This window comes from Hemitrygon akajei, chromosome 31, assembly GCF_048418815.1.
Source record: "Hemitrygon akajei chromosome 31, sHemAka1.3, whole genome shotgun sequence".
Classification (NCBI taxonomy): Eukaryota; Metazoa; Chordata; class Chondrichthyes; order Myliobatiformes; family Dasyatidae; genus Hemitrygon; species Hemitrygon akajei.
Window position 1 is genome coordinate 2,731,200 of NC_133154.1, and position 27,253 is coordinate 2,758,452.

Consider the following 27,253-nt stretch of genomic DNA (forward strand, 5'->3'; position numbering starts at 1 on the left):
CACAAAATTAGTTTAAATATTCTATAAAACTACCTTCAGGGTATATGTATAAACTGTACATGTACTGTAATTCGTTTTTGTGCCTCGACACAAAAGCTAGGTATACATAAGCTAGGTATATAATGTGTATAGAAACAAGACAATGTTTCTCTGAACCAGGGTATAAAGCACAGTAGTACACATAACACAGAATAATTTATGAAGTTAAGGATTAAATCTACAGTTGAATCACCATGGCATATTCATCCAGATCCACAATAAACCCTTGAACATGGTCCAGTCCACTGACTTGAACCAATCCCAAAGCCACTCCTCTCCCTCCTACGACATCTCTTTGTTGTTCTAATCTCTGGAGTTTTGCTCTTTAGCCATTGCCTGTATGCAGGTAGGAGAACAATAGCTAAGTAATCCGATTTACCGAAATGTGGTCTGGGCATGGAATGGTAGACATTCCTTATCTTAGTATAACAATGTGTTGGGACCTCTGGTGCTGATGGTAATTGGGCAGGGTATCCTTCAGTCAAGCCTGGTTGAAGTCCCCGACTGTGAGTTGAAATGTGTTGGGATGAACTGTTACTTGTTTGGAGATGGCATCATGCCATATCTCAAGCACTTGATCATCATTGGCCACTAGTGGTATGTAAACTGTGGTCAGGATTACAGAGGAGAACTTCTTAGGTAAACAGAATGGTTGGCATTTGACTGTTAGGTGTTCAAGGTGAGGGGAATATGAATTCAACAAAACTGCCACATTGGAGCACCACCAAAAGTTTGTCATGAAACACCGAACACCATCTTTTGTCTTTTCTGAATCAGCAGTTCAATCCCTTCTGTAAACTGAGAAGCCTTCTGGTCTGATCAGTGTATTTGATGTGCTGGGAGAAAGCCATGTCTCACTCAGACATAGAACATAACAATCTCTCATTTCCCTCTTGATACAGTAATTGTGCCTCAGGTCCTCAATTTTGTTCTCCGATGATTGCACATTTGCTGAAAAGATGCTGGATGGGGGAGGGGGCATTCATCCCTCTGTGTTTATCCTTAGTAATAACAAATGTACTCAACACTCAAATTTCTGCATGCTGTTGCTGTCCTCCACAGCGAAGACCCATGCAAAAGATTTTTTGAATTTCTCTACCATTTCTTTGTCCCCCCCCCCCCATTACCTGTGCAGCATTATTTTCCAGTGGTCCAATATCCACTCTTATAAAATGTACACCTGACAAAGACCAGCTGAGCGTTTGTGCCTAAAAGTTCAAAGTGAAATCAATAATGAATTGCCAGGAGTGGGGTTTGAACCCACGTGAACGTCCATTCATTAGCTCCTAACTCCAAGCCATACTGGAATCAGCCATGATTGAATGGCAAAGCAGACTCGATGAGGACCTTCTCCCTCTCCACCCCAATCAGATAGGACTGGTGACGAACCAGGAGGATACAGCAGGCATCCCAGGCTCCAATACCCACTGCCCATGTCAAACCAAGGAGACCAGGATCTGTGGACCAACAGTGTGCACTGTCTTTCCTACGGTGAATGGGAGGGGGGCAGGGTTATATTCTCTGCCCCTGGGACCCAGTCCCATTCCTAAGAGACCCAAAGTCACACCAGTTGGCTCACTGTGTCTGAGCTTCCTCGCCGCAGGAGGTACACACAGATCAGCAGAGGACCTGGGTAATGTCTCCACAGCTGGAGGTACTCCCTCCACCCCAATTGTACTCCTGTTTCACCGCAAAGGGAGAGAGGCTAGATCGACTGTGGATAAGGGGATTGGCCACAGGATGCAGTGGGAAGAGAGGGGTAGAGGTGGCAAGGGGGGTGGGGGTGAGGGCAAAACATAAGTAGGGGGAGAAAGGAGGCAGGGAGAGTGGGGGGAGCGAGGGCTGCGGTGAGGGTGAAGATGAGGATGAGCAGGGAGAAAGGAGGGGACAGAGAGAGAAAAGTGACCTTGGGTGGATGGAGGTGAGAAGGGGGCGGGAGAAAGGGTTTGGAGGAAGGAGGGAGGGAGAGAAGGGAAAAGAGGGAGGGATGGGGCAAACAGGTAGAGAGAAGGATAGGGCCTGGGGGGGAGGAAGAGGGGAGCATGACAGGAGGGAAGGAGAGGATAGTGAGAGAGGAGGGAGGGGGTGGATCCAGAGAAGTGGGTGGGAGGGGGAGAGGGAATGTGGGCAGAAAGAGCAAGGTTGTAGAGGTAGGGATGGGGGAAGGTGGGTGGTCCAATGGAGAGCAGGGTTGGAGATGAAAGAGGGATGCACGGGGGAGGGAATGCAGAAAGATTTGAGATGTGGCGGGCTGGACAGTGACAGAGAGAGAGAGAGAGAGAGGAGGAGGAGGGCAGGGGAATCGGAGGGAGGTGTGACACAATGGGGGTGACGTAGCAGAGGGAGATGTATCGTGATCAATGTGAGGAGTTTCCGTGTCGGGGTGAGCACAGCGGCAAGAGCCGCTGCCTCATTCCTCCAGACTCCAGTTCGATTCTCACCTCCGGCGCTGGCTCTGTCTGTGTGGAACCCTTGGACAAGAGTTTCATTGTGGATCCTCCAGTTTCCCCCCAAAAATGCCCCACCTTCTTCTCGTCGCACCCCTTCCCTTTCCCGCTAACCCTAACCCTTGACTCCTTCTCCCCACCCTCGCACCCCTCCCCTCAACACACCACTTTTCCCATTCTCCCTCTCCTCAAATTAGTCCCCTTCCTTTCCTCTTTCCAAGCTCTCTCTGCCTCCCTCCTTCCTTCCCGCTCTCTCCCTCCCCCTCCTTCCCCTGCACCATTGTGAGTGTTAATGTGATCAGTGTTCCCAGGCTGCCATTGGACTGGCTTATCTTCACTCTCCGACCCCAATCCATGTGGCAGATATTGTGTGTCACTTGTCCAAAACCCCCTCGCAAGCACAGTGACCGCGCTCCGGCAGCCGCCTCTCCTACCCTGCTCCACCGCACATGGGCCATGGATACTGGTATGAGGGAGGCAGCACCTCAGGAGGGGCAGGGAGGAGGGAAAGGACAGCAATGGGTGTATTCAGGCGGAAGGGAGTGATAAGGGCTGTGAGTGCATGGAGGGACATTGAGGAGGGAGAGTTGACGGGTGGGGGATTCACGCTGTAGGAGTGCTGCATGTCAAGGCTGTTTATTGTTTGTGAATGAGGCAGAACGGTTCGGCCCAGGACCAGGCCCTTCGGCCCATTGTCTGTGCTCAGCATGATGCCAAATCAGTCTAAATCCATTCTGCTTGCACGTAATCCGTGTCCCAGTCTCAGACGTGTCTACCCCCACCCCCACCCCACTGGCAGCGCGTTTCGGGCACCCGCCGGTCTCTGTGTGTAAAAGAGGTACAGGAAGCCCGAGAAGAGTTTATTCGAGATGTACGCCTGGAAAGCACAAGATCCTCTTCTGCACCCTCTTCAAAGCGCCCACACCCTTCCTGTCATGGGAGACCAGAACTTCACACAATACTCCGAGTGTCACCTGACCGGTTTTATACAATGTGACTTCGAATCATTGAAAAATACAGCACAGAAACAGGCCATTTGACCCATCAGGTCCGTGCTGAACCATTTAAACTGCCTACTCCCATCGACCTGCACCGGACCATCGCCCTCCGTACCCCTCCCATCCATGTACCTATCCAAACTTCCCTTAAACGTTGAAATCGAGCTCACATGCACCACTTGTGCTGGCAGCTCATTCCACACTCTCATGACCTTCCGAGTGAAGAAGTTTCCCTCATGTTCCCCTTAAACTTTTCTCCTTTCAACCTTAATCCATGACTGGTTGTAGTCACATCCACTGCAGAGTCCACTCTCCTACTTACCACTCCGACTGATGAACACACGCCTTCTATGCCGCCCTGTCTACTTGAGTAACCAGTTTCAGGGAGCCTCGACCTGCACCCCGGGATCCCTCTGTACATTATCGCTCTGACTGTTGAGTACACATTTAATGTAAGGCATCGTTTGCCCACCACAGAAGTAAGTTTGCTATCACTGACATATGATGTGAAATCTTTTTTTTGCGGTAGCGGTATAGTGCAAGGCATAAAGCTCACGAGAAGGTGCAAAATAAATACCTAATACAAAAATAGATTTGATGAGACGGTGTTCACGGACCGTTCAGGAGGGGAAGAAACTGGGTATAGTTGACCACAGGACTTCAGGTTCCACCTCCTCCCTGACAGTAGTAATAAGAAGGGGGTATGCCTCGGATGGCGAAGGTCCTTGGTGATTGTTGCCGCCTTCTTGTAGTGCCTCTTGGAAATGCCCTCGGTGTTGGGGAGGGTTGTGCCCGTGATGGAGTTGGCTGAACCTACGACCCTCCGCAGCCTCATGTGATGCTGTGCATTAGAGCCGCCAGATACAAAATCTCCTCCGAGTGAAGTTTGGTGGCCGATGTGCCGCCTTTGTGACTGTAGCAACGTGTTTGGTGTTGGGAATGTTGCCCCGTGTCTTTGACCCATCACTTACGTTCCATCCCACCCTCCTCTCCCGAACAAATTTATGTTCAATCTTTTCCCGACCCTCGCTGTGTAGCAGCGCATCCGAGCTAATCCCAGATAGGGTGGTGGACAGGATTTGAACACCTCCTCTCTCTCTCAGAGACTCCTCCGTCACCGACCGCACCAGCCATGACTCGGAACTTCAGTCAGGAGCTGTTGACCGCCTCGGGGGGATTTCACAAGAAGTACAAAACCAAGGAGGTGATTGGAAGGTGAGCTTGGACTCCCCTAACCCCCCCACCCAAACCCACAAAACCCTCCCCATAGTTCGCCGCAGTTAGATCACAGTACAGCACAGGCCGTTCGGCCCACAATGTTGAGCCAAGCCAGCTAAAAAGCAAATCAAAGACACCCAAACACCACGTCCATATCCCTCCATCTTCCTTACACACCCATCCAAACGTCTCTTAAGAGCCTCAAATGTATTTGCCTCTACCACCAGACCAGGCAGCGCATTCCAGTCATCCACCACTCTAAGTAAAAAACTTACCCCTAACATTCTCCTCTCACCTTCAATGCATGCCCCCTGGTATTAGACATTCTAACCCTGGGAAACAGACATCCCTGTCCACTCTATCTATGCCTCTCGTTTCACGTGTGTCCTCACTGCTGTTCTTGCGTTCGCTCATTCGTGGACGCCATTAAGGCTTGTTCTCGCTGACTGAAGCGTGTGTCCCATGTAGGTGGTGTACGTCCCATTTTTCCCAATGTGTGTGTGTGGGTGATATGGGGTGGCCGCTCCTGTTTGTCATACGCGCTGTCCCAAACCTCTCCCTTTCCTCCCAGAGGAGTGACTAGCGTGGTGCAGTGCTGCATTCACCAGGCGACGGGCAAGGAGTACGCGGTGAAGGTGATCGAGCTGGCTGCCGACAGCCTGACTGCCGCTCAACTCTCCGAGGTTCGCCAGTCCACCCTGAACGAGGTCCAGATCCTGCAAATGGTGTCGGGCCACCGGAGCATCAGTGAGTGCGCAGCTTCCCTCGCCGATCTACTCCCGGGCATGGGGCTCCTGCTCTGCGGAGACTACCCGGCTTCTGTCAGGAAGTCTGGAGCATGGTTGCTTCAGGCCAGGGATCTTCTCCGCTGGCAAAGGGCAGGTACCCCTGCCCTACCCCAACGGATGTCGGTGCGGCTGCTCTGTGTGAAGCGATTTCGGCTGGCCTCACCCTCGCTCCGCTGCAGCTGCTCCTCGGGCCCAGGCACCGGAATCTCATCCGGGAGCCGGGCCCACACAGCTTGAGCCGTCCATTAACGCCCACAATGTCATTCAGGGATGCAGGATGCAGGGATACTGTACCTGTTTGGGCTGCTGCTCCACACCCTCCACTATCCCGACACATCATGGCGGGCTGTCTTCCACTTGGGAGAGACAGGAGACCCCAGTGGAAATCCCTTTCACGAGGGAGTTCTTCCCATGCACCTTGGGGACCTGGGGGAGGCCGCTGCATAGAGCGTTACTCTGCAACGTTCCTTACTTTGTACACGGATCTCCCAGCGCAGATCATCTCTGCGGGTTGGAGGGAACCGTGTACCACGCGTACACGGAGTGTGCGAGGCTGCTGCCCCTTCTGTGAGGGCTGCTCCTCGCCTTCCGGTTACATTTCTGCCTCACCCTATTTATATACAGTCATCCAGTAAGAAGGGGGATAGAGGGATGAGGATGTCGTCGTGAATTTGCTTCTGTGTTGGCTAAAGCAGCAATCCGTGGGTCCTGGAAGTGGGTGACAGAGGAGTCTGCCTGGCAAAGTTTCAGGAGGTATGTCCATGCCCGAGTAACCGTTGAGAGGGAACACGTGTTGTCTGGGACAGATGAGCACCGCCATCACTGATAGAGATGGGAATATTGTAGTTTAACTAGTTTGTAGTTAGTCTAGTCACCAGTTGTAGTTTTGTTGTTTGTAAAGAAGGTACTATGTATAAAAAGGGCGTCGGGGCCCTGCTGTCAGAAGACAGTAAGGCCCTTGGTAACTGTCCAAGAAGGATGTGTAGAGCAGCTCAGAGAGAGTTCTGAGAGGGAAGCAGCTGGACTGGACTTTGGGGAACGAGGTGGAAATGTCCAAGGAGGAATCCTTTGGCAGTATTGGGATTGGTTTATCGTTGTCAACAAGATATAGTGAACAGTTTGTCTTCCACACTGCTCATACAGATTATTTGCCACAACCTCTGTCCTCTTCTGGACAATCTTACCTGACAAATCTGCTGGAATTTTTTGAAGAAATAACCAGCAGGACAGACAAAGGAGAATTGGTTGATGTTGTGTACTTAGATTTTCAGAGGCTTTTGAGAAAGTACCACACATGAGGCTGCTTAACAAGCTATGAGCCCATGGTATTACAGGAAAGATTCTAGCATGGATAAAACAGTGGCTGATTGGCAGTAGGCAGAGTGGGAATAAGGGGAACCTTTCTGACTGGCTGCCGGTGACTAGTGGTGTTCCACAGGGACCGACTCTTTTTACATTATATGTCAATGATTTGGATGATGGAATTGATGGCTTTGTTGCAAAGTTTGCAGACGATATGAGGATAGGTGGAGGGGCAGGTAGTTTTGAGGAAGTAGAGGGGCTACAGAGAGACCTGGACAGATTAGGAGAATGGGCAAAGAAATGGCAGATGGAATGCTGTCGGGAAGTGTATGGTCATGTACTTTGGTAGAAGAAATGAAAGGGTTGACTATTTTCTAAATGGAGAGAAAATACAAAACAAAACTGAGGCACAAAAGGACTTGGGAGTCCTTGTGCAGGATTCCCCAAAAGTTAATTTTCAGGTTGAGTTTGTGGTGAGGAAGGCAAATACAATGTTAGCATTCATTTCAAGAGGACTAGAATATAAAAGCAAGGATGTAATGTTGAAACTTTATAAAGCACCGGTGAGGCCTCACAGAGTATTGTGAGCAGGTTTGGGCTCATCATAGAAAGGGTGTACTGAAACTCAAGAGGGTTCAAAGGAGGTTGACAATGATGATTCCAAGATTGAATGGCTTCTCATTTGAAAAACATTTGATGGCTCTGGGCCTATATTTGCTGGAATTCAGAATGAGGGGACCTCATTTGAACCTATCGAATGGTGAAAGGCCTTGACTGACTGGATGTGGAGGGGATGTTTCCTATGATAGCAGAATGTTAGACCAGCAGACCCAGCTTCAGAATAGAGGGGTGGCCTTTTGGATTGGAGATGAGGAGGAATTTCTTTATCCAGAGAGTGGTGAATCTGTGGAATTCTTCGCCACAGGCAGTTGTTGAGGCCAGGTCTTTATGTATATTTAAGACAAAGATAAATCGATTCTCGATTGGTCAGGGCATGAAGGGATACAGGGAGAAGGCACGAGACTGGGGCTGAGAGAAAAATGGCAGAGCAGACTCATTCAAATGGTCTAATCCTGCTCCTATATCTTATGGTCAAATGTGTTTGACTCTGAGGAAAGCTCTGACTGTCCACACAATCTATCCTCATATAATCAGAATTGGTTTATTTTTGTCCCATGCACTGAACATGAATAATTGTCCTGCACACTGTTCATCCAGATCAAATATTTACTCAGTGCAGAGTTAAGCAGTAACAGAATACAGGATAAAGTGTAACAACTACAGATAAAGTGCAGTGCAGGCAAACAACAAGGTACAAGATCATAATAAGATCTATTGTGAGGTCAAGAGTCCAATCTATCACACTGGGGAACTACGTAATGGCCTTATAACAGCATAGTAGAAACCGTCTTTGCAATCAGGCTTCAGTATCTTTTGCCTGATGGGAGAAGGGAGAAGAGAGAATGTCCAGGATGGGATGGGATGGAAATTACATTGGCTGCTTATGGGGGCACTAAGAAATATGTACGAAATCCATGGAGGGGAGGCTGGTGTCTGTGATGTGTTGAGCTGTGTCCACAGCTCTGTGGTTTATTATGGTCATGGAGAGCAGTTGTACTACCAAGCTGTGATATATTGGGTGGTGCATCAATAAAAATTGGTGAGGGTCAGCAGGGTCCATAAAACCATGACAAAGGAGCAGAAGTCGACCATTCGGCCCATTGAGTCTGCTCTGCCATTTCATCATGAGCTGATCCAATCTCCCCTTTAGTCCCATTCCCCCGCCTTCTCACCATAACCTTTGATGCCCTGACTACTCAGATACCTATCAATCTCTGCCTTAAATACACCCAATGACTTAGCCTCCACTGCCGCCTGTGGCAACAAATTCCATAGATTCACCACCCTCTGGCTAAATTTTTTTTCACTTCTCTGTTCTGAATGGGCGCTCTGCAATCCTCAAGTCATGTCCTCTCGTACTGGACTCCCCCACCATGGGAAAACTTTGCCACATCCACTCTGTCCATGCCTTTCAACATGTCATGCTGCATTTCTTTGGGGGGGGGGGGGCTGGAGAAAGAGGTGTACTTACCCGATGTATTAGATCTGCCAAAATACAACACCTCACACCTACTTGGATTAAACTCCATTTCACATGTCTAAACTGCTCAGGTATCTCTATCCTCATATGATAAGATGAACTTTAGAGCTCAGCCTCCCTAGTTGTTTGTTTACTTACACCTTCTCTGCAGTCATAATACTTTATTCTGCGTTGTTATTGTGTTTTTAACACGTTCTACCTGAACGCAGGGTGTAATGATCTGATTCCTGTGAGCAGTATGCAAGACAAGATTATCATGGCACCTCAGTGTGTATGATAATAATAAACCAATTACAATAATTTGGGGAAAGGCCGACTTCATTTGTAGGAGACAAGACCTGACAAAAGTAGATAGGAAGGAGCTGCGGGAAAGAAAAAGCATCGGCTATGTGTCCTGATGAAAGGTTTCAACCCAAGATATCAAGTTTATTCCCCTCCAGATCCCACCACACCAGTGGGCTGAGGTAGCACAAGGTAAAACAGTAACAGGATGAAGTGGTAGTTACAGATAAAGCATAGGGCAAGCAGAGAATAAGGAGCAAGGGTCACAAAGAGGTAGATTGTGAGGTCAGGGGTCCATCTTATTGAACTAGGGGTATGTTCAAGTCTTATAAGAGCACGGTAGAAGCTTTCCCTGAACTGGTGGGATGCACTTTCAGACTTTTTTTTATCTTCTGCCCGATGGGAGAGTACAGAAGAGAGACTGGCTGGCTGTGTGGGAATCTTTGATTATTTCAGCTGCTTTACAAAGCAACCAGAAATATAGACAATCCATGGAGGGGAGGTTGGTTCCTGTAACTGTGGTTTCTTGCGGTCAGTGATCAGTCGCTGTAGCAAGCTGTGATGTATGTGGATAGGATGCATTGATAAAACTTGGCAAAGGTCGATGGAGACATGATGAGTTTCTTACGACTCCTGAGCAAGTAAACATGCAGATAAGATTTCTTGGCTGTGACGTTTATGTGGTTGGATCAGGACAGGTTGTTGGTGCTGCAGCCTGTGAAGTGCATCTACTCCCCGAGGTATCTGCACTTCCTGCAGCTTTCCACTGTGCACTGACTCCCATCTCTGTCTCTCTCTCTCTCTTACCCCCCACCCACTTCAGTCACACTCATCGACTTCTTCAGCTCAGCCACCGTCGCCTTCCTGGTGTTCGACCTGTGAGTACCCTCGCATTCACCCCGCTCTCTTCAGTAATGGCTGCTCCTCTCCCTTGCCCCCCTCAGGGCAGTAGAAAGGACAGCAGGAACTTGGGCCAAGGTGGAAATCAACATGGTCAAGCATGGGGTGTTGCAGTCCCAGAAGACAAAGCTGAAACGTTATCAACACTGACACAATTACACAGACGGGAAAGGTAGAGTGATATGGGTCAAACACAGGCCAATGGGACATTCTCAGATGCAAAACTGGGATGGCAGGGACAAGTGGGCCAAAGGGCCAGGTTCCAAGCTGCATCAGCCAGAGACGAGGTTCAGCAGTGTACAGCCTTGGCCATTGGATACGTGGCCTGGGGAATTCTTCCAAATGCTGGAGGGGATGGAGTTTGGGAGGGAGGGTCCAATATAGGGAAAGGAGAAATTGACTTTAAACCTGCCTCTTGCTCCCAACAGGATGAAGGAAGGGGAGCTGTTTGACTACCTCACCAAGAAAGTTGCTCTAAAGGAGAGGGAGACCAGGTAAGAAAGCACAATCCCAAGAAACAGCAGTCAGTGTACAGATCTCCCCAGAGAGAGACCGGTCAGTGTACAGATCTTCCCCTGAGAGAGAGGGATTGAGAATGAGAACAGTGGAAGAGGAGGTTGACTCTGGTGGGATTCCGGATGATCAGGGGAGAGGGGCTTGATCCTGAAGAATTGGGAAAGGTGGGAGAGGGTTGGTTAAAGCAGGAAAAGGGCTCAATCCTGGTGGGATCCCAGAAGTCTGGGAGCGGGGCTCATCTAGGAGGGATTCTAGAGATTTGGACTACCTCAATTGGGAGAAGGGACTTAATCCCAATAGGAATTCAGAGGACCAGGAAAGCCGACATGCTGCTGTGCAGAGAGATTTGGGAGTGCTTGTGCATGAATCACAAAAGTTTGGTTTACAGTTACAACAGGTTATCAAGAAGGTAAATGGAAGGTTGTCCTGCGTTGCCAGAGGGATTGAATTTAAGAGCAAGGAGGTTTTGCTGTAACTGTACAGGGTACTGGTGAGGCCGCACCTGCCTTACTTGAGAAAGGCTACACTGGCTTTGTGAGTTGAGCAGAGGAGGTTCACCAGGTTGATTCTGGAGCTGAGGGTGGTAACCGATGAGGACAGATAATGAAACTTAGAACAATGAGAGTGAATCTTGTAGTAATGTAAAATTATGAAAGAGATAGATAGGATAGTGGCAGGTAAGTAAGTAGGACTACAACTGGGACACATAGTCTCAAGATTCAAGGCAGCATATTTAGTATTTAGGACAGAAATGAGGAGAAACTGCCTTTTGCAGAAATGCATGAATCTGTAGAATTCTCAGCCCTGGGAAGCAGTCAAGGGTACCTCAGCAAATGTGGTTAAGACACTGTTAGATGGATTTTTGCATAGCAGGGTTATGGGAAAAGGTAGGAGCTGAGTGCACGGCCAGATCAGCCATGATCTTACTGAATCTTGAAGTAAAGGAGACATTAGGAGGTAGTGACCATAATATGATAAGTTTTTATCTGCAATTTGAGAAGGATAAGGGCAGATCGGAGGTGTTAGTGTTGCAGTTGAACAAAGGAGACTATGGAGCCATGAGGGAGGAGCTGGCCAAAGTTAAATGGAAGGATATCCTAGCAGAAAAGACAGTGGAACAGCAATGGCAGGTATTCTTGGGAATAATGCACAAGGTGCAAAATCATTTCATCCCCCGGAGAAGGAAGGATTCAAAGGGGGGAAAGGGGCCACAGTGGTTGACAAAGGAAGTCAGAGATTGCATAGCATTAAAAAAAAGTATGACAGAGCTAAGGTGAGTGGGAAGACAGATGATTGGGAAATTTTTAAGGAACAACAGAACTTAACTAAAAAGGCAATACGGGGAGAAAAAATGAGGTACGAATGCAAGCTAGCCAGGAATATAAAGGAGGATAGCAAAAGCTTTTTTAGGTATGTGAAGAGAAAAAAGATAGTTAAGAACAATGTTGGGCCCTTGAAGAATGAATTGGGTGAAATTGTTACGGGAAACAGAGAAATGGCAGAAGAATTTAATAAGTACTTTAGATCTGTCTTCACTAGGGAAGACACAAGCAATCTCCCAGATGTATGGATGGGCCAAGGACATAGGGTAACAGAAGAAATGAAACAGATTGACATTAGGAAGGAAATGGTGATGAGTAGACTGATGGGACTGAAGGCTAACAAATCCCCAGGTCCAGATGGTCTGCATCCTAGGGTACTAAAGGAGGTGGCTCTGGAAATTGTGGATGCATTAGTAATCATTTTCCAATGTTCCTTAGATTCAGGATCAGTTCCTGAGGATTGGAGAATGGCTAATGTTATCCCACTTTTTAAGAAAGGGGGGAGGGAGAAAACAGAGAACTATCATCCTGTCAGCCTAACATCAGTAGTGGGAAAGATGCTAGAGTCCATTATTAAAGATGAAATAGTGACATATCTAGATAGCAGTGATAGGATTGGGCCGAGCCAGCATGAATTTACCAAGGGCAAATCATGCTTGACTAATCTATTGGAGTTTTTCAAGGATGTAACCAGGAAGTTAGACAAGGGAGATCCAGTGGATGTAGTGTACCTCGATTTTCAGAAGGCATTTGATAAGGTCCCACATAGGAGATTGGTGGGTAAAATCACAGCTCATGGCATTGGGGGGAAGATATTGACATAGATAGAAAACTGGTTGGCAGATAGAAAGCAAAGGGTAGCGGTGAATGGGTGTTTCTCGGAATGGCAGGTGGTGACTAGTGGGGTGCCACAGGGCTCGGTATTGGGACCACAGCTGTTTATGATTTACATCAACCATTTAGATGAAGGCATTGAGAATAACATCAGCAAGTTTGCTGATGATACTAAGCTGGGTGGCAGTGTGACATGTGATGAGGATGTTAGGAGAATTCAGGGTGACTTGGAAAGGCTGGGTGAGTGGGCAGATACTTGGCAGATGACGTTTAATGTGAATAAGTGTGAGGTTATCCACTTTGGGAGTAAGAACAGGAAGGCAGATTATTATCTAAACGGTGTAGAGTTAGGTAAGGGAGAAATACAAAGAGATCTAGGAGTCCTGGTTCATCGGTCACTGAAGGTGAATGAGCAAGTGTAGCAGGCAGTGAAGAAGGCTAATGGAATGTTGGCCTTTATTACAAAGGGAATTGAGTACAAGAGCAAGGAAATCCTTTTGCATTTGTACAGGGCCCTGGTGAGACCACACCTGGAGTACTGTGCACAGTTTAGGTCTCCAGGGTTAAGGAAGGACATCCTGGCTGCAGAGGAAGTGCAGTGTAGATTCACAAGGTTAATTCCTGAGATGTCCGGACTGTCTTACGCAGAGAGGTTAGAGAGACTGGGCTTGTACACACTGGAATTAAGGAGATTGAGAGGGGATCTGATTGCAACATATAAGATTATTAAGGGATTGGACAAGATAGAGGCAGGAAATATGTTCCAGATGCTGGGAGAGTCCAGTACCGGAGGGCATGGTTTAAGAATAAGGGGTAGGTCATTTAGGACAGAGTTAAGGAAAAACTTCTTCTCCCAGAGAGTTGTGGGGGTGTGGAACTCACTGCCTCAGAAGGCAGTGGAGGCCAATTCTCTGGATGCTTTCAAGAAGGAACTAGATAGGTATCTTATGGATAGGGGAATCAAGGGATATGGGGACAAGGCAGGAACCGGATATTGATAGTAGATGATCAGCCATGATCTCAGAATGGCGGTGCAGGCTCGAAGGGCTGAATGGTCTACTTCTGCACCTATTGTCTATTGAATGGTGGATCAGGTTCAACGGGCAAGATGGCTGACTCCTGTTCCACTTCTTAATGTTCTTAAAGGTAGGAGAGGGGGCTCAGTCCCAAAGGGATCCCAGAGTAATCAGGAGGATAAAGAGAGGCAGGACAGAGGCTCCAAACAGGGATTTTAGATGGCCCCGATCCCAGAGGGGTCAGGGAGGGCTGGGAAACAAAGGAAAAGGGCTCAATCCCAGAGGGATTTTAAAGGATTGGAAGAGGAGTTCAAGTCAGAGAGAATCAGGACAGCCAGTCCGGATAACGTTTGTCCTTGGGAATATCATTGGCATCAGCTGTCAATAGTGGGGGCAGTATAAGAACACAAGGGAAAGTGAAAGGAGGAGATCGGGCAGTTTGGAAGAGAGCTGATGACTTTCCCCCACCAGGGTGATAATGCAGGAGCTGTTCCAGGCGGTGGAGTACCTGCACAGCCGAAACGTGGTTCACCGTGACATTAAGGCAGAAAACATCCTGCTGGATGAGGGGTTTCATATCAGACTCTCTGACTTTGGATTCTCCTGCTTCCTGCAACCCGGCCAGCGACTGACAGGTGAGAGGGAAGGGTGTCCACCACAACATCCTACCGCTCTGGTTACACCTATGAACACTGCCTCACTACCTTGTGCTCTTTTCATATCATTTATGTTTACATTACTGTACGCTGCAGCACAAAACTACAAATTTCACAGCATACGTCGGTAATAATAAACCCGATTCTGATGTCTCCGAAGTATCCTTAATGGCAGGATTATTGTCAGTGTGGAGGGACAGAGAGATCTTCGGGTCAACATCCAGGGATCCCTTGAAGTTGATAGGGTGGTTACGAAGGTGTATGGTGCGTTCGCCTTCATTAGTTGGGGGTTTGAATTCAGGAGCTGTGACGTAATGTTGCAGCTCCATAAAACCCTAGTTAGACTACACTTGGAATATTGTGTTCGGTTCTGATCATCTCATTATAGGAAGCACATGGAACCTTCAGAGATGCTGCTTGGAATAGAGGGCATGTCTGATGAGGAAAGGTTGAGCATGTTAGGGCAGAGTAGTGGGTGTCTGGGTGGTGATACAAGCAGTTTCATTAATGGACTCTTAGACTGGCCCACGGACAAAAACAATGGAGGGTTTCATAGGAGATCAGAATCAGGTTTATTATCACTGGGAAGTATGTTGTTTGGAATTTGGTGGGGATTGATGGTTTATATAGGTCAGCACAGCAACATGGGCTGAAGATCCTGTAATGTAGTGTTCTATGATATATCCTGCATTGTCTCCATCCGTACCACTACTTTGCTGCCGTTGTATCTGGCTGGATGGCAGGCTCTGTATCTTGGCACATGGATCCCAGACTGGAGGTTGGTACACCAGACAGACTCGTGGGGGAGGGAGATAGGAGAGACAAATGCGGCTGGCCTTCTCATCCCTCTCATTCTCCTCCCCCCCCACTCCCCACACCAGAGCTCTGTGGGACCCCGAGCTACTTGGCACCAGAGATGCTGAAATGTTCCATGGATGAAACACATCCAGGGTACGGCATGGAGGTTGACATGTGAGTACTACCTGGAGTGTCCTGCACCACGTGTATCGAGCTCCCTCCCTCCACGTAGAGCTCCCTCCCTCTCCTCCACGTAGAGCTCCCCTCCCTCCCCTCCGCGTAGAGCTCCCCTCCCTCTCCTCCGCATAGAGCTCCCCTCCCTCTCCTCCGCATAGAGCTCCCCCCTCCTCCGCGTAGAGCTCCCCTCCCTCTCCTCCGCGTAGAGCTCCCCTCCCTCTCCTCCGCGTAGAGCTCCCCCCTCCTCCGCGTAGAGCTCCCCTCCCTCTCCTCCGCGTAGAGCTCCCCTCCCTCCCCTCCGCGTAGAGCTCCCCCCTCCTCCGCGTAGAGCTCCCTCCCTCTCCTCCGCGTAGAGCTCCCCTCCCTCTCCTCCGCGTAGAGCTCCCTCCCTCTCCTCCGCGTAGAGCTCCCCTCCCTCTCCTCCGCGTAGAGCTCCCTCCCTCTCCTCCGCGTAGAGCTCCCTCCCTCTCCTCGCTGTAGAGCTCCTCCCCTCTCCTCCACGTAGAGCTCCCTCCCTCTCCTCCACGTAGAGCTCCCTCCCTCTCCAACACGTAGAGCTTCCGTCCCTCTCCTCCACGTAGAGCTCCCTCCCTCTCCTCCACGTAGAGCTCCCCTCCCTCTCCTCCACGTAGAGCTCCCCCCCTCCCCTCCACGTAGAGCTCCCCCCCTCCCCACCACGTAGAGCTCCCCTCCCTCCCCTCCACGTAGAGCTCCCCTCCCTCTCCTCCACGTAGAGCTCCCCTCCCTCTCCTCCACGTAGAGCTCCCCTCCCTCCCCTCCACGTAGAGCTCCCTCCCTCCCCTCCACGTAGAGCTCCCTCCCCTCCACGTAGAGCTCCCTCCCTCTCCTCCACGTAGAGCTCCCTCCCTCTGACTGTCTGCCTCTGCCAATCACACTCTTTAACCCTCCCTCGCTCACTTTCCCCAGCCCTCCCATCCTGCCATCCCCACTGTCCCCCCCTCACTGATATCCACCCCCCCACTGTGGCACTCCCACCTTTCTCGTCATCTCTCTCCTTCAATACCTTTCCGCAGCCGCCTCACTTCCCTATCTTTTTACCACTCCCTCTCCCTCCTGTGGCTGTCCTCTACCTGAATCCCCTCTCTCCAGGTGGGCGTGTGGGGTCCTGATGTTCACCATCGTCTCCGGCTCCCCCCCCTTCTGGCACCGGAAACAGCTCACCATGATGCGCAACATAATGGAGGGCCGGGTACCAGATGAACTCCAGCGAGTGGCAAGACCGGTCCCATGCCATCAAGGATCTGGTATGTATCAGGTAGTGTCTGATGGGACAGTGCAGTGGGTGCTTCATCATGTCTGACTGCAGGTGTGTCTGGTGGGATGGTGTGGAGGGAGCTTCACTCTGTGTCTGACCCCGGGAGTGTGTGATGGGACGGTGTGGAGGGAGTTTCACTCTGTGTCTGACCCCGGGAGTGTGTGATGGGACAGTGTGGAGGGAGATTCACTCTGTGTCTGACCCCGGGAGTGTGTGATGGGACGGTGTGGAGGGAGCTTCACTCTGTGTCTGACCCCGGGAGTGTGTGATGGGACGGTGTGGAGGCAGCTTCACTCTGTGTCTGACCCCGGGAGTGTGTGATGGGACGGTGTGGAGGGAGCTTCACTCTGTGTCTGACCCCGGGAGTGTGTGATGGGACGGTGTGGAGGGAGCTTCACTCTGTGTCTGACCCCGGGAGTGTGTGATGGGACGGTGTGGAGGGAGCTTCACTCTGTGTCTGACCCCGGGAGTGTGTGATGGGACGGTGTGGAGTGAGTATCACTCTGTGTCTGACCCTGGGAGTGTGTGATGGGACGGTGTGGAGGGAGCTTCACTCTGTGTCTGACCCTGGGAGTGTGTGATGGGACGGTGTGGAGGGAGCTTCACTCTGTGTCTGACCCTGGGAGTGTGTGATGGGACGGTGTGGAGGGAGCTTCACTCTGTGTCTGACTCAGGAGTGTGTGATGGGACGGTGTGGAGGGAGTTTCACTCTGTGTCTGACCCCGGGAGTGTGTGATGGGACGGTGTGGAGGGAGCTTCACTCTGTGTCTGACCCCGGGAGTGTGTGATGGGACGGTGTGGAGGGAGCTTCACTCTGTGTCTGACCCCGGGAGTGTGTGATGGGACGGTGTGGAGGGAGCTTCACTCTGTGTCTGACCCCGGGAGTGTGTGATGGGACGGTGTGGAGGGAGTTTCACTCTGTGTCTGACCCCGGGAGTGTGTGATGGGACGGTGTGGAGGGAGCTTCACTCTGTGTCTGACCCCGGGAGTGTGTGATGGGACGGTGTGGAGGGAGCTTCACTCTGTGTCTGACCCCGGGAGTGTGTGATGGGACGGTGTGGAGGGAGTTTCACTCTGTGTCTGACCCCGGGAGTGTGTGATAGGACGGTGTGGAGGGAGTTTCACTCTGTGCCTGACCCTGGGAGTGTGTGATGGGACGGTGTGGAGGGAGATTCACTCTGTGTCTGACTGCGGGTGTGTCTGGTGGGATGGTGTGGAGGGAGATTCACTCTGTGTCTGACCCCGGGAGTGTGTGATGGGACGGTGTGGAGGGAGCTTCACTCTGTGTCTGACGCCGGGAGTGTGTGATGGGACGGTGTGGAAGGAGCTTCACTCTGTGCCTGATGCTGGGAGTGTGTGATGGGACGGTGTGGAGGGAGCTTCACTCTGTGTCTGACTGCGGGAGTGTGTGATGGGACGGTGTGGAGGGAGCTTCACTCTGTGTCTGACCCCGGGAGTGTGTGATGGGACGGTGTGGAGGGAGCTTCACTCTGTGTCTGATGCCGGGAGTGTGTGATAGGACGGTGTGGAGGGAGCTTCACTCTGTGTCTGACTGCGGGTGTGTCTGGTGGGATGGTGTGGAGGGAGATTCACTCTGTGTCTGACACCGGGAGTGTGTGATGGGACGGTGTGGAGGGAGCTTCACTCTGTGTCTGACGCCGGGAGTGTGTGATGGGACGGTGTGGAAGGAGCTTCACTCTGTGTCTGATGCTGGGAGTGTGTGATGGGACGTTGTGGAGGGAGCTTCACTCTGTGTCTTACTGCGGGAGTGTGTGATGGGACGGTGTGGAGGTAGTTTCACTCTGTGTCTGACTGCGGGAGTGTGTGATGGGACGGTGTGGAGGGAGTTTCACTCTGTGTCTGACTGCGGGAGTGTGTGATGGGACGGTGTGGAGGGAGCTTCACTCTGTGTCTGATGCTGGGAGCGTGTGATGGGATAGCGTGGAGGGAGCCTCATTTTGTGCTTACTGTCCTGGACAGACCGTCCGAATGTTGACAGTGGATCCCAGCCTGCGGATCACAGCAGAACAAGCCCTATCCCATCCCTTCTTCTACAGCTACAAACTAGACGAGCGGCCTTTCGCCTCCCTGCAAAAGTTCCGGGTAGGTGAAGAACTGTGGCAAGCGGTCTACGTGGGTATTTGGGGTCAGTGTCTGGGGTCCTGAGGTCAACAGAAGGGTTAGTTCAGGGATGATGAATGGTGGAGATGGAGCAGGGAAGGGGGTGAGGAAGGATGGTTACTTGGGAGGGACGGTGGGGGGGGGGACAGAGGGTAATGAGAAGGGTCCCACATCAAACCCCACAGCTCAGGGTCCCATCCTCACCTTCAAACCTGACAGAGAGATTCACTGTGGTCTCTGATCTGGGTCAGGAGGCTCGGAGACGAGGTGATGTTGCCAGCTTCCCTTCCACGCCCAGATCATCAGTTGTTTCTTCACTCACTTCTCTCCCTCTCCTCTCTCTCCCCCCATCCACCTCTCCCCTTCCACCTTTTCCTTCCTGCAACCCACACTCCCATCCATCCTTTCACCCTACCATATCCCCAAACCACCTTCGCCCCGCCCATCTCCTCCACCCACCTCTCCCCTTCCCCCCAACCCCCCAGGCGGTGGTGTGGGTGATCGTGCTCTGTGCCCGGCTGTGGGAGAGCCAGCGACAACGCAGGCCTGAGCTCCAGAAGGAGCTGGTACAGGACGCCTACCAGGTGAGAGTGTGCCACCGCCTCATCGACGGCTGCGCCTTCGGCCTCTATGGTCACTGGGTGAAGCGAGGCCTGGCTCAGAACCGGGCTACTCTCTTCCAGCACACACCCCGCGCCCTGGCTGAGGAGGTTCACCTCAGTCACGACTCCTCCCTGCAGTGGCCCCAGGGTGAGTCAGATGGAAGTTCAAACTGTGTCTGACCCCAAGGGGTGTGTGATGAGACAGCTTCACTCTGTGTCTGACCCCGGGAGTGTGTGATGTGACGGTGTGGAGGGAGCTTCACTCTGTGTCTGACCCCGGGAGTGTGTGATGTGATGGTGTGGAGGGAGCTTCACTCTGTGTCTGACCCCGGGAGTGTGTGATGGGACAGTGTGGAGGGAGCTTCACTCTGTGTCTGACCCCGGGAGTGTGTGATGTGATGGTGTGGAGGGAGCTTCACTCTGTGTCTGACCCCGGGAGTGTGTGATGGGACGGTGTGGAGGGAGCTTCACTCTGTGTCTGACCCCGGGAGTGTGTGATGTGACGGTGTGGAGGGAGCTTCACTCTGTGTCTGACCCCGGGAGTGTGTGATGGGACGGTGTGGAGGGAGCTTCACTCTGTGTCTGACCCCGGGAGTGTGTGATGTGACGGTGTGGAGGGAGCTTCACTCTGTGTCTGACCCCGGGAGTGTGTGATGTGACGGTGTGGAGGGAGCTTCACTCTGTGTCTGACCCCGGGAGTGTGTGATGGGACGGTGTGGAGGGAGCTTCACTCTGTGTCTGACCCCGGGAGTGTGTGATGGGACGGTGTGGAGGGAGCTTCACTCTGTGTCTGACCCCGGGAGTGTGTGATGGGACGGTGTGGAGGGAGCTTCACTCTGTGTCTGACCCCGGGAGTGTGTGATGGGACGGTGTGGAGGGAGCTTCACTCTGTGTCTGACCCCGGGAGTGTGTGATGGGACGGTGTGGAGGGAGCTTCACTCTGTGTCTGACTCAGGAGTGTGTGATGTGACGGTGTGGAGGGAGATTCACTCTGTGTCTGACCCCGGGAGTGTGTGATGGGACGGTGTGGAGAGAGCTTCACTCTGTGTCTGACCCCGGGAGTGTGTGATGGGACGGTGTGGAGGGAGCTTCACTCTGTGTCTGACTCAGGAGTGTGTGAAGGGATGGTGGTGGGGTGTGGGGCAGGAAGATTCACTCTGTTCCTGACCAGGAGTACATGAACTCCCTCTTACTCCCTCTCTCCCCATCACCCCCCCCCCCCCCCCCCCACAGATCACTGACCACGATTGACTGCCCCAGATGCTGGGCCTAGTTGGGATGTGTTCTGCTCCGAGAATCTCCAGTCACAGACCAGCGTGGACGTGTGGAGGATACTGGGTGGGGTGGGGATGTGGCAGGGTGGTTGGACCGATACTGTGGCCAGACAGACGGATCGTCCCTCAGTCAGGGGTCTGCGCCTGGCAATGGTTGCTGGGTCCGGGGGATGGGAACATGAACCTGGGGGAATGTGTACATCCAACTTCCCATCACCTCACCTCCTCCCACAACTCCTCCCCTCTCCCTGAATTTCTTCCTCACCCTCTGCTCAATTCCCTCCCTACTCTCTCCCCTCCATTGCTCCCTGTCCCTCACCCCTCTCCTTGTGATCCTTATGGTGTCCCTCTTTATTTTCTCCACACCCACATGTTCCCAGTTTTCCCCCCACTTCACCAACTCGCATAATATTTCACAAATAAACTTTATTCTGGAAGCATTTGGTGTCTGTGATTTCTCTGGGTGGGAAGGAGAGGGTACATCCTACCTCTTGCCCCGGGAGGCTTTCTGCCTGAAGCCCGGCCTCTCCAAGGCTGAGAGTTGTGAGCCAAGCTGCCGCTCGCTCGCCTTCAGCTGTCCCTCCAGCGAGACCCTCAGCTCGGACACTCGCTCTGCTATTTGCGCCTCAACGTACTCCCGCAGGTCGTCTCCGCGGATCCCAGTTGCTGTCGGGTAGGGAGATGGGGTTGGAGGGGAGAGAGATTGTAAGTCAGCCTGGTGAGGTCACAGGTCACAGTGGGGATGGGGAGAGGGGGCCTCGGAACAGAACGAGCTCAGGAATATGTGTATGGACACATGGTGACTGCTGAATGGGGACGGGGGTGGGGGAGGAGGGTAGACAGGATCTGTGGAGCACATGGCCCAACACCTCTCTGCTTCCTGCAGGAAGCCAGTGCCCAGCCCCGGCGTTAGTATCATGAGGATTTCTCCCCCAACCCCAGTGGTTCCCACATGTAGCCTGGATCCTCACCCTGTGGGTCTTCCTCTTTGGCATGAACTTCCAGCTCCTCCCGCTCCTTCTCCTCCTCCACCCGCTGCTCCTCCAGCACCGGTTCCTCCTCTTCAGCAGCTGCGGCCCACAACAGGAAGCACAAACTATGTTAGAGAGCGGGATGACCCATCACACACTCTCGGGGTCAGACACACAGTGACGTTCCCCCCACACCGTCACATCACACACTCCTGGCGTCAGACACACAGTGAGGTTCCCCCCACACCGTCACATCACACTCTCTTGGTTTCAGACTCAGAACAAAGCTCCCCCCACACTATCTCATCACATCCAGGGGTCAAACACATGGTGAAGCTCCCCCCACACTGACCCACTACACACTCCTGTGGTCAGACACACAGTGAGGTTCCCCCCCCCCCCACCGTCACATCACACAATCTCGGGGTCAGACACACAGTGAGGTTCCCCCCACACTGTCACATCACACAATCTCGGGGTCAGACACACAGTGAGGTTCCCCCCACACTGTCACATCACACAATCTCGGGGTCAGACACACAGTGAGGTTCCCCCCACACTGTCACATCACACAATCTCGGGGTCAGACACACAGTGAGGTTCCCCCCACACCGTCACATCACACACTCTCGGGGTCAGACACACAGTGAGGTTCCCCCCCCCCCCACCGTCACATCACACACTCTCGGGGTCAGACACACAGTGAGGTTCCCCCCCCCCCACCGTCACATCACACACTCTCGGGGTCAGACACAGAACAAAGCTCCCCCCACACTATCTCATCACATCCTGTGGTCAGACACAGAGTGAATCTCCCTCCACACCGTCCCATCACACACTCCCGCAGTAAGACACAGAGTGAAGCTCCCCCCCACACCGTCACATCACACAATCTCAGGGTCAGACACACAGTGAGGTTCCCCCCCACACCGTCACATCACACAATCTCGGGGTCAGACACACAGTGAGGTTCCCCCCCACACCGTCACATCACACAATCTCAGGGTCAGACACACAGTGAGGTTCCCCCCACACTGTCACATCACACAATCTCAGGGTCAGACACACAGTGAGGTTCCCCCCACACCGTCACATCACACAATCTCGGGGTCAGACACACAGTGAGGTTCCCCCCCCCCCCACCGTCACATCACACTCTCTTGGTTTCAGACTCAGAACAAAGCTCCCCCCCACACTATCTCATCACATCCAGGGGTCAAACACATGGTGAAGCTCCCCCCACACTGACCCACTACACACTCCTGTGGTCAGACACAGAGTGAAGCTCCCCCCCACACCGTCCTGTCACACATTCTTGTGGCCAGGCACAGAATGAAGTCCACTCCACACAGGCCTGTCACACAATCTTGGCCAGTGAATCCATCCATTTCCCTGGTCTGCGTTTCTTGAACATGGCTACTCACCTGGAGGTGTGTCGGGCATTCCCAAGTATGTAAAGCTGAGGTCCATCCGAATCTGATAGGGAAATGAAGAGGTCAGACACTGAGCCCTAATGTGGTCTCTCCATACTCCCATCACCTTCTCTACTATATCTCTCTCCCCCCGCCTCCCGCCCTCTCTATCTGATCGAGGCAAAGCAGCCTTCCTATGGCCAACAACCATTTGGTTAGTCTGTGCCCATAACTCACCTGAGGGGTGAAGACGTACTTGTAGAGTTTGAAGTGTCTGAAGTAGGTGTCAATGACGTACTCTGTGATAAGCTTCACCTGCTCGGCGTTGAATAGATCAATGCTGAACGGAGGTCGCTGTTGGAGGGGTTGAGAAAGAGAAGAGTACCTTCTGTGATCTGGGATGAACATCGAACTTCTGAGGGCACCATTTACTCTCCACTTTTCAGGGATCATTACCAGTTGGAAAAATTTGCTGCCTCCTGTAACACCATGGGCTTACCCTAGTTCCCACCTGCGTCCCAGCAATGAGTGGGGTCAGCAGGTCGATGTCTGATGAGGGGGTCAGTCGAGGGTAAAAGGAAACGTTATGTGCTGACAGTCTTCTTTCCATTTGCGAAAAATGAGGTTGGGAAACAGGGTCCTAAATACTCACTTTCAGCCCACCAGGATCGTCCACTGATCCCTTTTGAGCCGCCGGGGCCCCATTTTACTGCTGGGTTTTTAGGAATATTCACAATAATGTGTAACATGGTTAAAAGTAAATGATTTGGGACATTCTCTCCAAATGTTAGACCCACCAATCCTCCCTCTTTCTAACCCCACCTCACCCCACCCACCCCTTACCTGTCGTCCACTTCCTCCTTTGACTACCCCTACCCCTGCTCCTCCTCCTCCAAAGCCCCACCTCCCCCTTGTCCATACTCTCCCTACTCCCTCCATGCTTCTTCCAAGACTAAGGAGTACGGCCCCCTCACCCGCACAGCGTGGCAGAGGAGCAGCTCTTTGAAGTACTGGCAGCACTCGTTCACGTTCCCCAGAGGAGTTCCTGGAAGGGGGAAAGAGGAGAAGGTGCTGGGTAAGAGGGACACGGATGCTCACAACCCCAGGCACACCACGATACCCCCCCTGTAGCTGTCCCTGAAACACATCCTTATATGTAGCAACAGTTCACCCCTCCCTTGTCCTCCACCACAGCCTCTCTACCCTTGTAGCACTCGCCCCCTACTCCCTCTGCAGGCTGGCCTGACACCTTTTCAGTTGCCCATAGTCCGTTCTCCTCTCGTCTGTGGTGTCAGCCCCACCCTGTGCACTCTCCCCCTTACCTACGGGAGCTACCTGATACACTCTACCATGGTGTAGCTCATCTCCTGCATTCTCCCCATCAGTGGCACACCCCAGTCCTTGCCTATAGCTGGCCCTGTATGTCCCTCTTGCCCTGTAGCTGGCCCCGCACACACTGTTCTTGCCTGTAGCAGCCCTGTGCAGCCTGCGGAGAATGGAGAAGAAGGCCGAAGTCTGTTCCTTGCTGAAGCTGTGGGTCCGGCTGAACTGCAGAGCGTAGGCGTACAGGTCGAGCAGAATGGAACCCCGGGGATCGCAGGTCTGCAGGGGTTCACACAGCAGCTGAGACAGGGCTCTGTGAAGGGGATCGAGGGGAGGGAGAGAAACAGGGAGGAAAACAGAGGGAGGAATAAACGAGGTGTGAGAGAGATGAGAGAGAGAGAGATGAGGACAAATCTGACCTCCCCACCATCCTACCTCCAGAAATAAATAATCACTGGGTCCTACCTTCACACAGCTCACTGCCTTGTCCTCCCCTCCCCTTCTTCACTTCTCTCCTTTCCACTGGCTCCCTCTTTACCTCCCCCCCATACCCACTCTTCCCCATCACTTGCCCTTCCCTCTCCTCCTCCACCCCTCTTTTCCACTACCTCCCTCTTTCCATCTGACCCCTCCAATCCTCCCTTCCTCTCCATGCCTTTGCCCCTCACACCTCTTTTCCACTCCTCCTCCCCCTCCTTTGCACTCCTCCTCCTCCTCCTCCCTTTCCTTTGCACTCTCCTCTTTCCCGCTTGCCTTCACCCCTCCCTTCTCCACTCACAGCTTCAGTTCCTCCATGTTGGCTGCCTGCTCGATGACGTCCATCCCACTGTAGGTCAGATCCTCCCTGGGGTGAGGTGAAGATCATTGTCAGAGGTGATCAGCAGAGGGGACATCCTTTTGGGGAGGAGAAAATGGGGACGGACAAGGCCAGGACTGTCTCAGAGTGGACAGACAGGACAAAGGGGAGAAGGAAGCAGGTCAGACAAAGCCACAGTGGTCTCAGAGGGGAAGGGAAACTGACATGGAAGGGAAGGGAGAGGAACTGGGAATGGACAGGGCCAAGTTTACTTGAAATATCGAGGACTGAGATGGGTGGTGGGCAGAGGCCAGTGAGGAGAGAGCTCACCATATACAAATCCTGGCTTCCGGTAGTTGGGGCTGGAAGGCAAAGAAAAAACAATTTAAAAAATTTCATTTCAATAGAACAACCTTCTCCCCACCCGCAACCCCAACAACTCTCAGGATCTAGACGTCCTCACCTACACACACTGTGGGGCTAATTACCCTCCTTGTACGTCATTGGGACACGGATGGGGGCCAGAATAGCCTGGGAGAAAATCTGGTCAGGCCACATTGGATGTTGTGTGCAGTCCTGGGTGCCCCCGTTGGAAGAAGACTTTGCAGAGGGTGCAGAATGGTTTCACCACCAAGCTGTCTCCATTACAGAACTGAGGTTTGACAAACTTGGGTTGTTTTATGTGGCATGGCAGAAGCCAAGGGGTTAGAGGTTTAGAAAGTTGACATGCTGAGACAGACAGTCAATATCACTTCTCATGGGTAGAAATGTTTAATACCAGAGGAGACGTATTTCAGTTGAGGGGGGAAAGTATAAAAGAGTTACGTGGGGTAAGTTGTTTTGTTTTAAAAAACACAGAACAGTGGGTGCCTAGAATGAGCTGCCAGAGGTAGTGGTGGAGAAGACAGATATGATAAAGGTGTATAAAAGGCTGTTATACACGAGCAGACAAGGACCGTGTGCAGGAAGGAGAGATTTAATTTAATCTGTTATGACGTTGCTGTGCTCTTGTATGAATTTCTACATCTACGTGCCACCCACTGGCCACTCAGCAGTCCTGCAGTGTGACGTTTACATAGGAAATCCCTGTTGCATTGGTGGGACAGAAACAAGAGGCTTTCAACTCTCTTCCACCCCTCCCCTTGACCTCTAGGGCTCCTGTCCATTTTCCAACAGCAAAACACAGAAAGCAGATTTAAGTGGTCAGGAATGTGTATTACCTTATGCTCCTCCATATTCATTTATTACAGGATGTATGTATTGCGTATAATGCATTACATTGGTACATTAAGTGATGCATACAACGTGAATTGTGAGCAATATAATCTAATACAGAGCCTATACGAAATATTCACCCCCCTTGGAAGTTTTCATGTTTTATTGTTTTACAACATTGAATTACAGTGGATTTAATTTAGGTTTTTTTGACACTTATCAACAGAAAGACTCTTTCCTGTCAAAGTGAAAACAGATCTCTACAAAGTGATCTAAATTAATTACAAATATAAAACACAAATAATTGATTGCATAACTATTCACCCCCTTTTAATATGATACACCAAATCATTGCTGGTGCAGCCCATTGGTTTTAGAAGTCACATAATTAGCTAAATGGAGACTGCTTTTGGAGATCCGTGTGCAGTCAAGATGATCCAATGGATTGCAGTAAAAATACACCTGTATCTGGAAGGTCCAACTGCTGATGAGTCAGTATCCTGGCAAAAACTACAATATCAAGACAAAAGAACACTCCAAGCAACTCTGCGAAAAGGTTATTGAAAAGCACGAGTCAGGAGATGGATGCAAGAACATTTCCAAGTCACTGAATATTCTTTGGAGTACAGTTAAGTCAATCATCAAGAAATGGAAAGAATATGGCACAGCTGTAAATCTGCCCAGAGCAGGCTGTCCTCAAAAACTGAGTGACCATCCAAGAAGGGGACTAGTGAAGGAAGTCACCAAGACACCTATGACAACTCTGGAGGAGTTAGAAGCTTCCGTGGCTGAGATGGGAGAGACTGCACATACAACAACAGTTGCCCGGGTGCTTCACCAGTCGCACCTTTACGGGAGAAAGGCAAAGA

At 51.5% G+C, this 27,253-nt stretch overlaps 2 protein-coding genes across 5 annotated transcripts in view; one reads left to right on the plus strand and one right to left on the minus strand.

Annotated features, from left to right (window-relative positions):
• LOC140719039 (phosphorylase b kinase gamma catalytic chain, liver/testis isoform-like) lies at positions 1–21,104 on the plus strand. The gene is given in 12 exon segments (XM_073033393.1): positions 1–1,672; positions 4,588–4,699; positions 5,274–5,449; positions 9,999–10,053; positions 10,504–10,569; positions 14,235–14,398; positions 15,301–15,391; positions 16,505–16,604; positions 16,606–16,659; positions 18,651–18,773; positions 19,277–19,541; positions 20,627–21,104. Coding segments are annotated over 12 exon segments (1,533 nt in total). The 5' UTR covers positions 1–1,353; the 3' UTR covers positions 20,635–21,104.
• The window catches only part of cfap119 (cilia and flagella associated protein 119), an 8,378-nt gene continuing 2,203 nt past the window's right edge, over positions 21,079–27,253 (minus strand). For 2 of the 4 annotated variants that reach the window (XM_073033396.1, XM_073033395.1), the window contains exons 2-9: positions 25,500–25,531; positions 25,152–25,217; positions 24,517–24,686; positions 24,025–24,095; positions 23,288–23,404; positions 23,063–23,114; positions 21,639–21,737; positions 21,079–21,333 (exon numbers count right to left, since the gene is read on the minus strand). In XM_073033396.1, coding sequence (XP_072889497.1) covers positions 21,152–21,333; positions 21,639–21,737; positions 23,063–23,114; positions 23,288–23,404; positions 24,025–24,095; positions 24,517–24,686; positions 25,152–25,195 — 735 coding nt within the window. In that variant the 5' untranslated portion in view covers positions 25,196–25,217; positions 25,500–25,531 and the 3' untranslated portion in view covers positions 21,079–21,151. Of the gene's footprint in view, positions 21,334–21,638; positions 21,738–23,062; positions 23,115–23,287; positions 23,405–24,024; positions 24,096–24,516; positions 24,687–25,151; positions 25,218–25,499; positions 25,532–25,632; positions 26,061–27,253 lie in introns of those variants that run through there. The other 2 variants (XM_073033397.1, XM_073033398.1) reach the window with 2 other exon arrangements.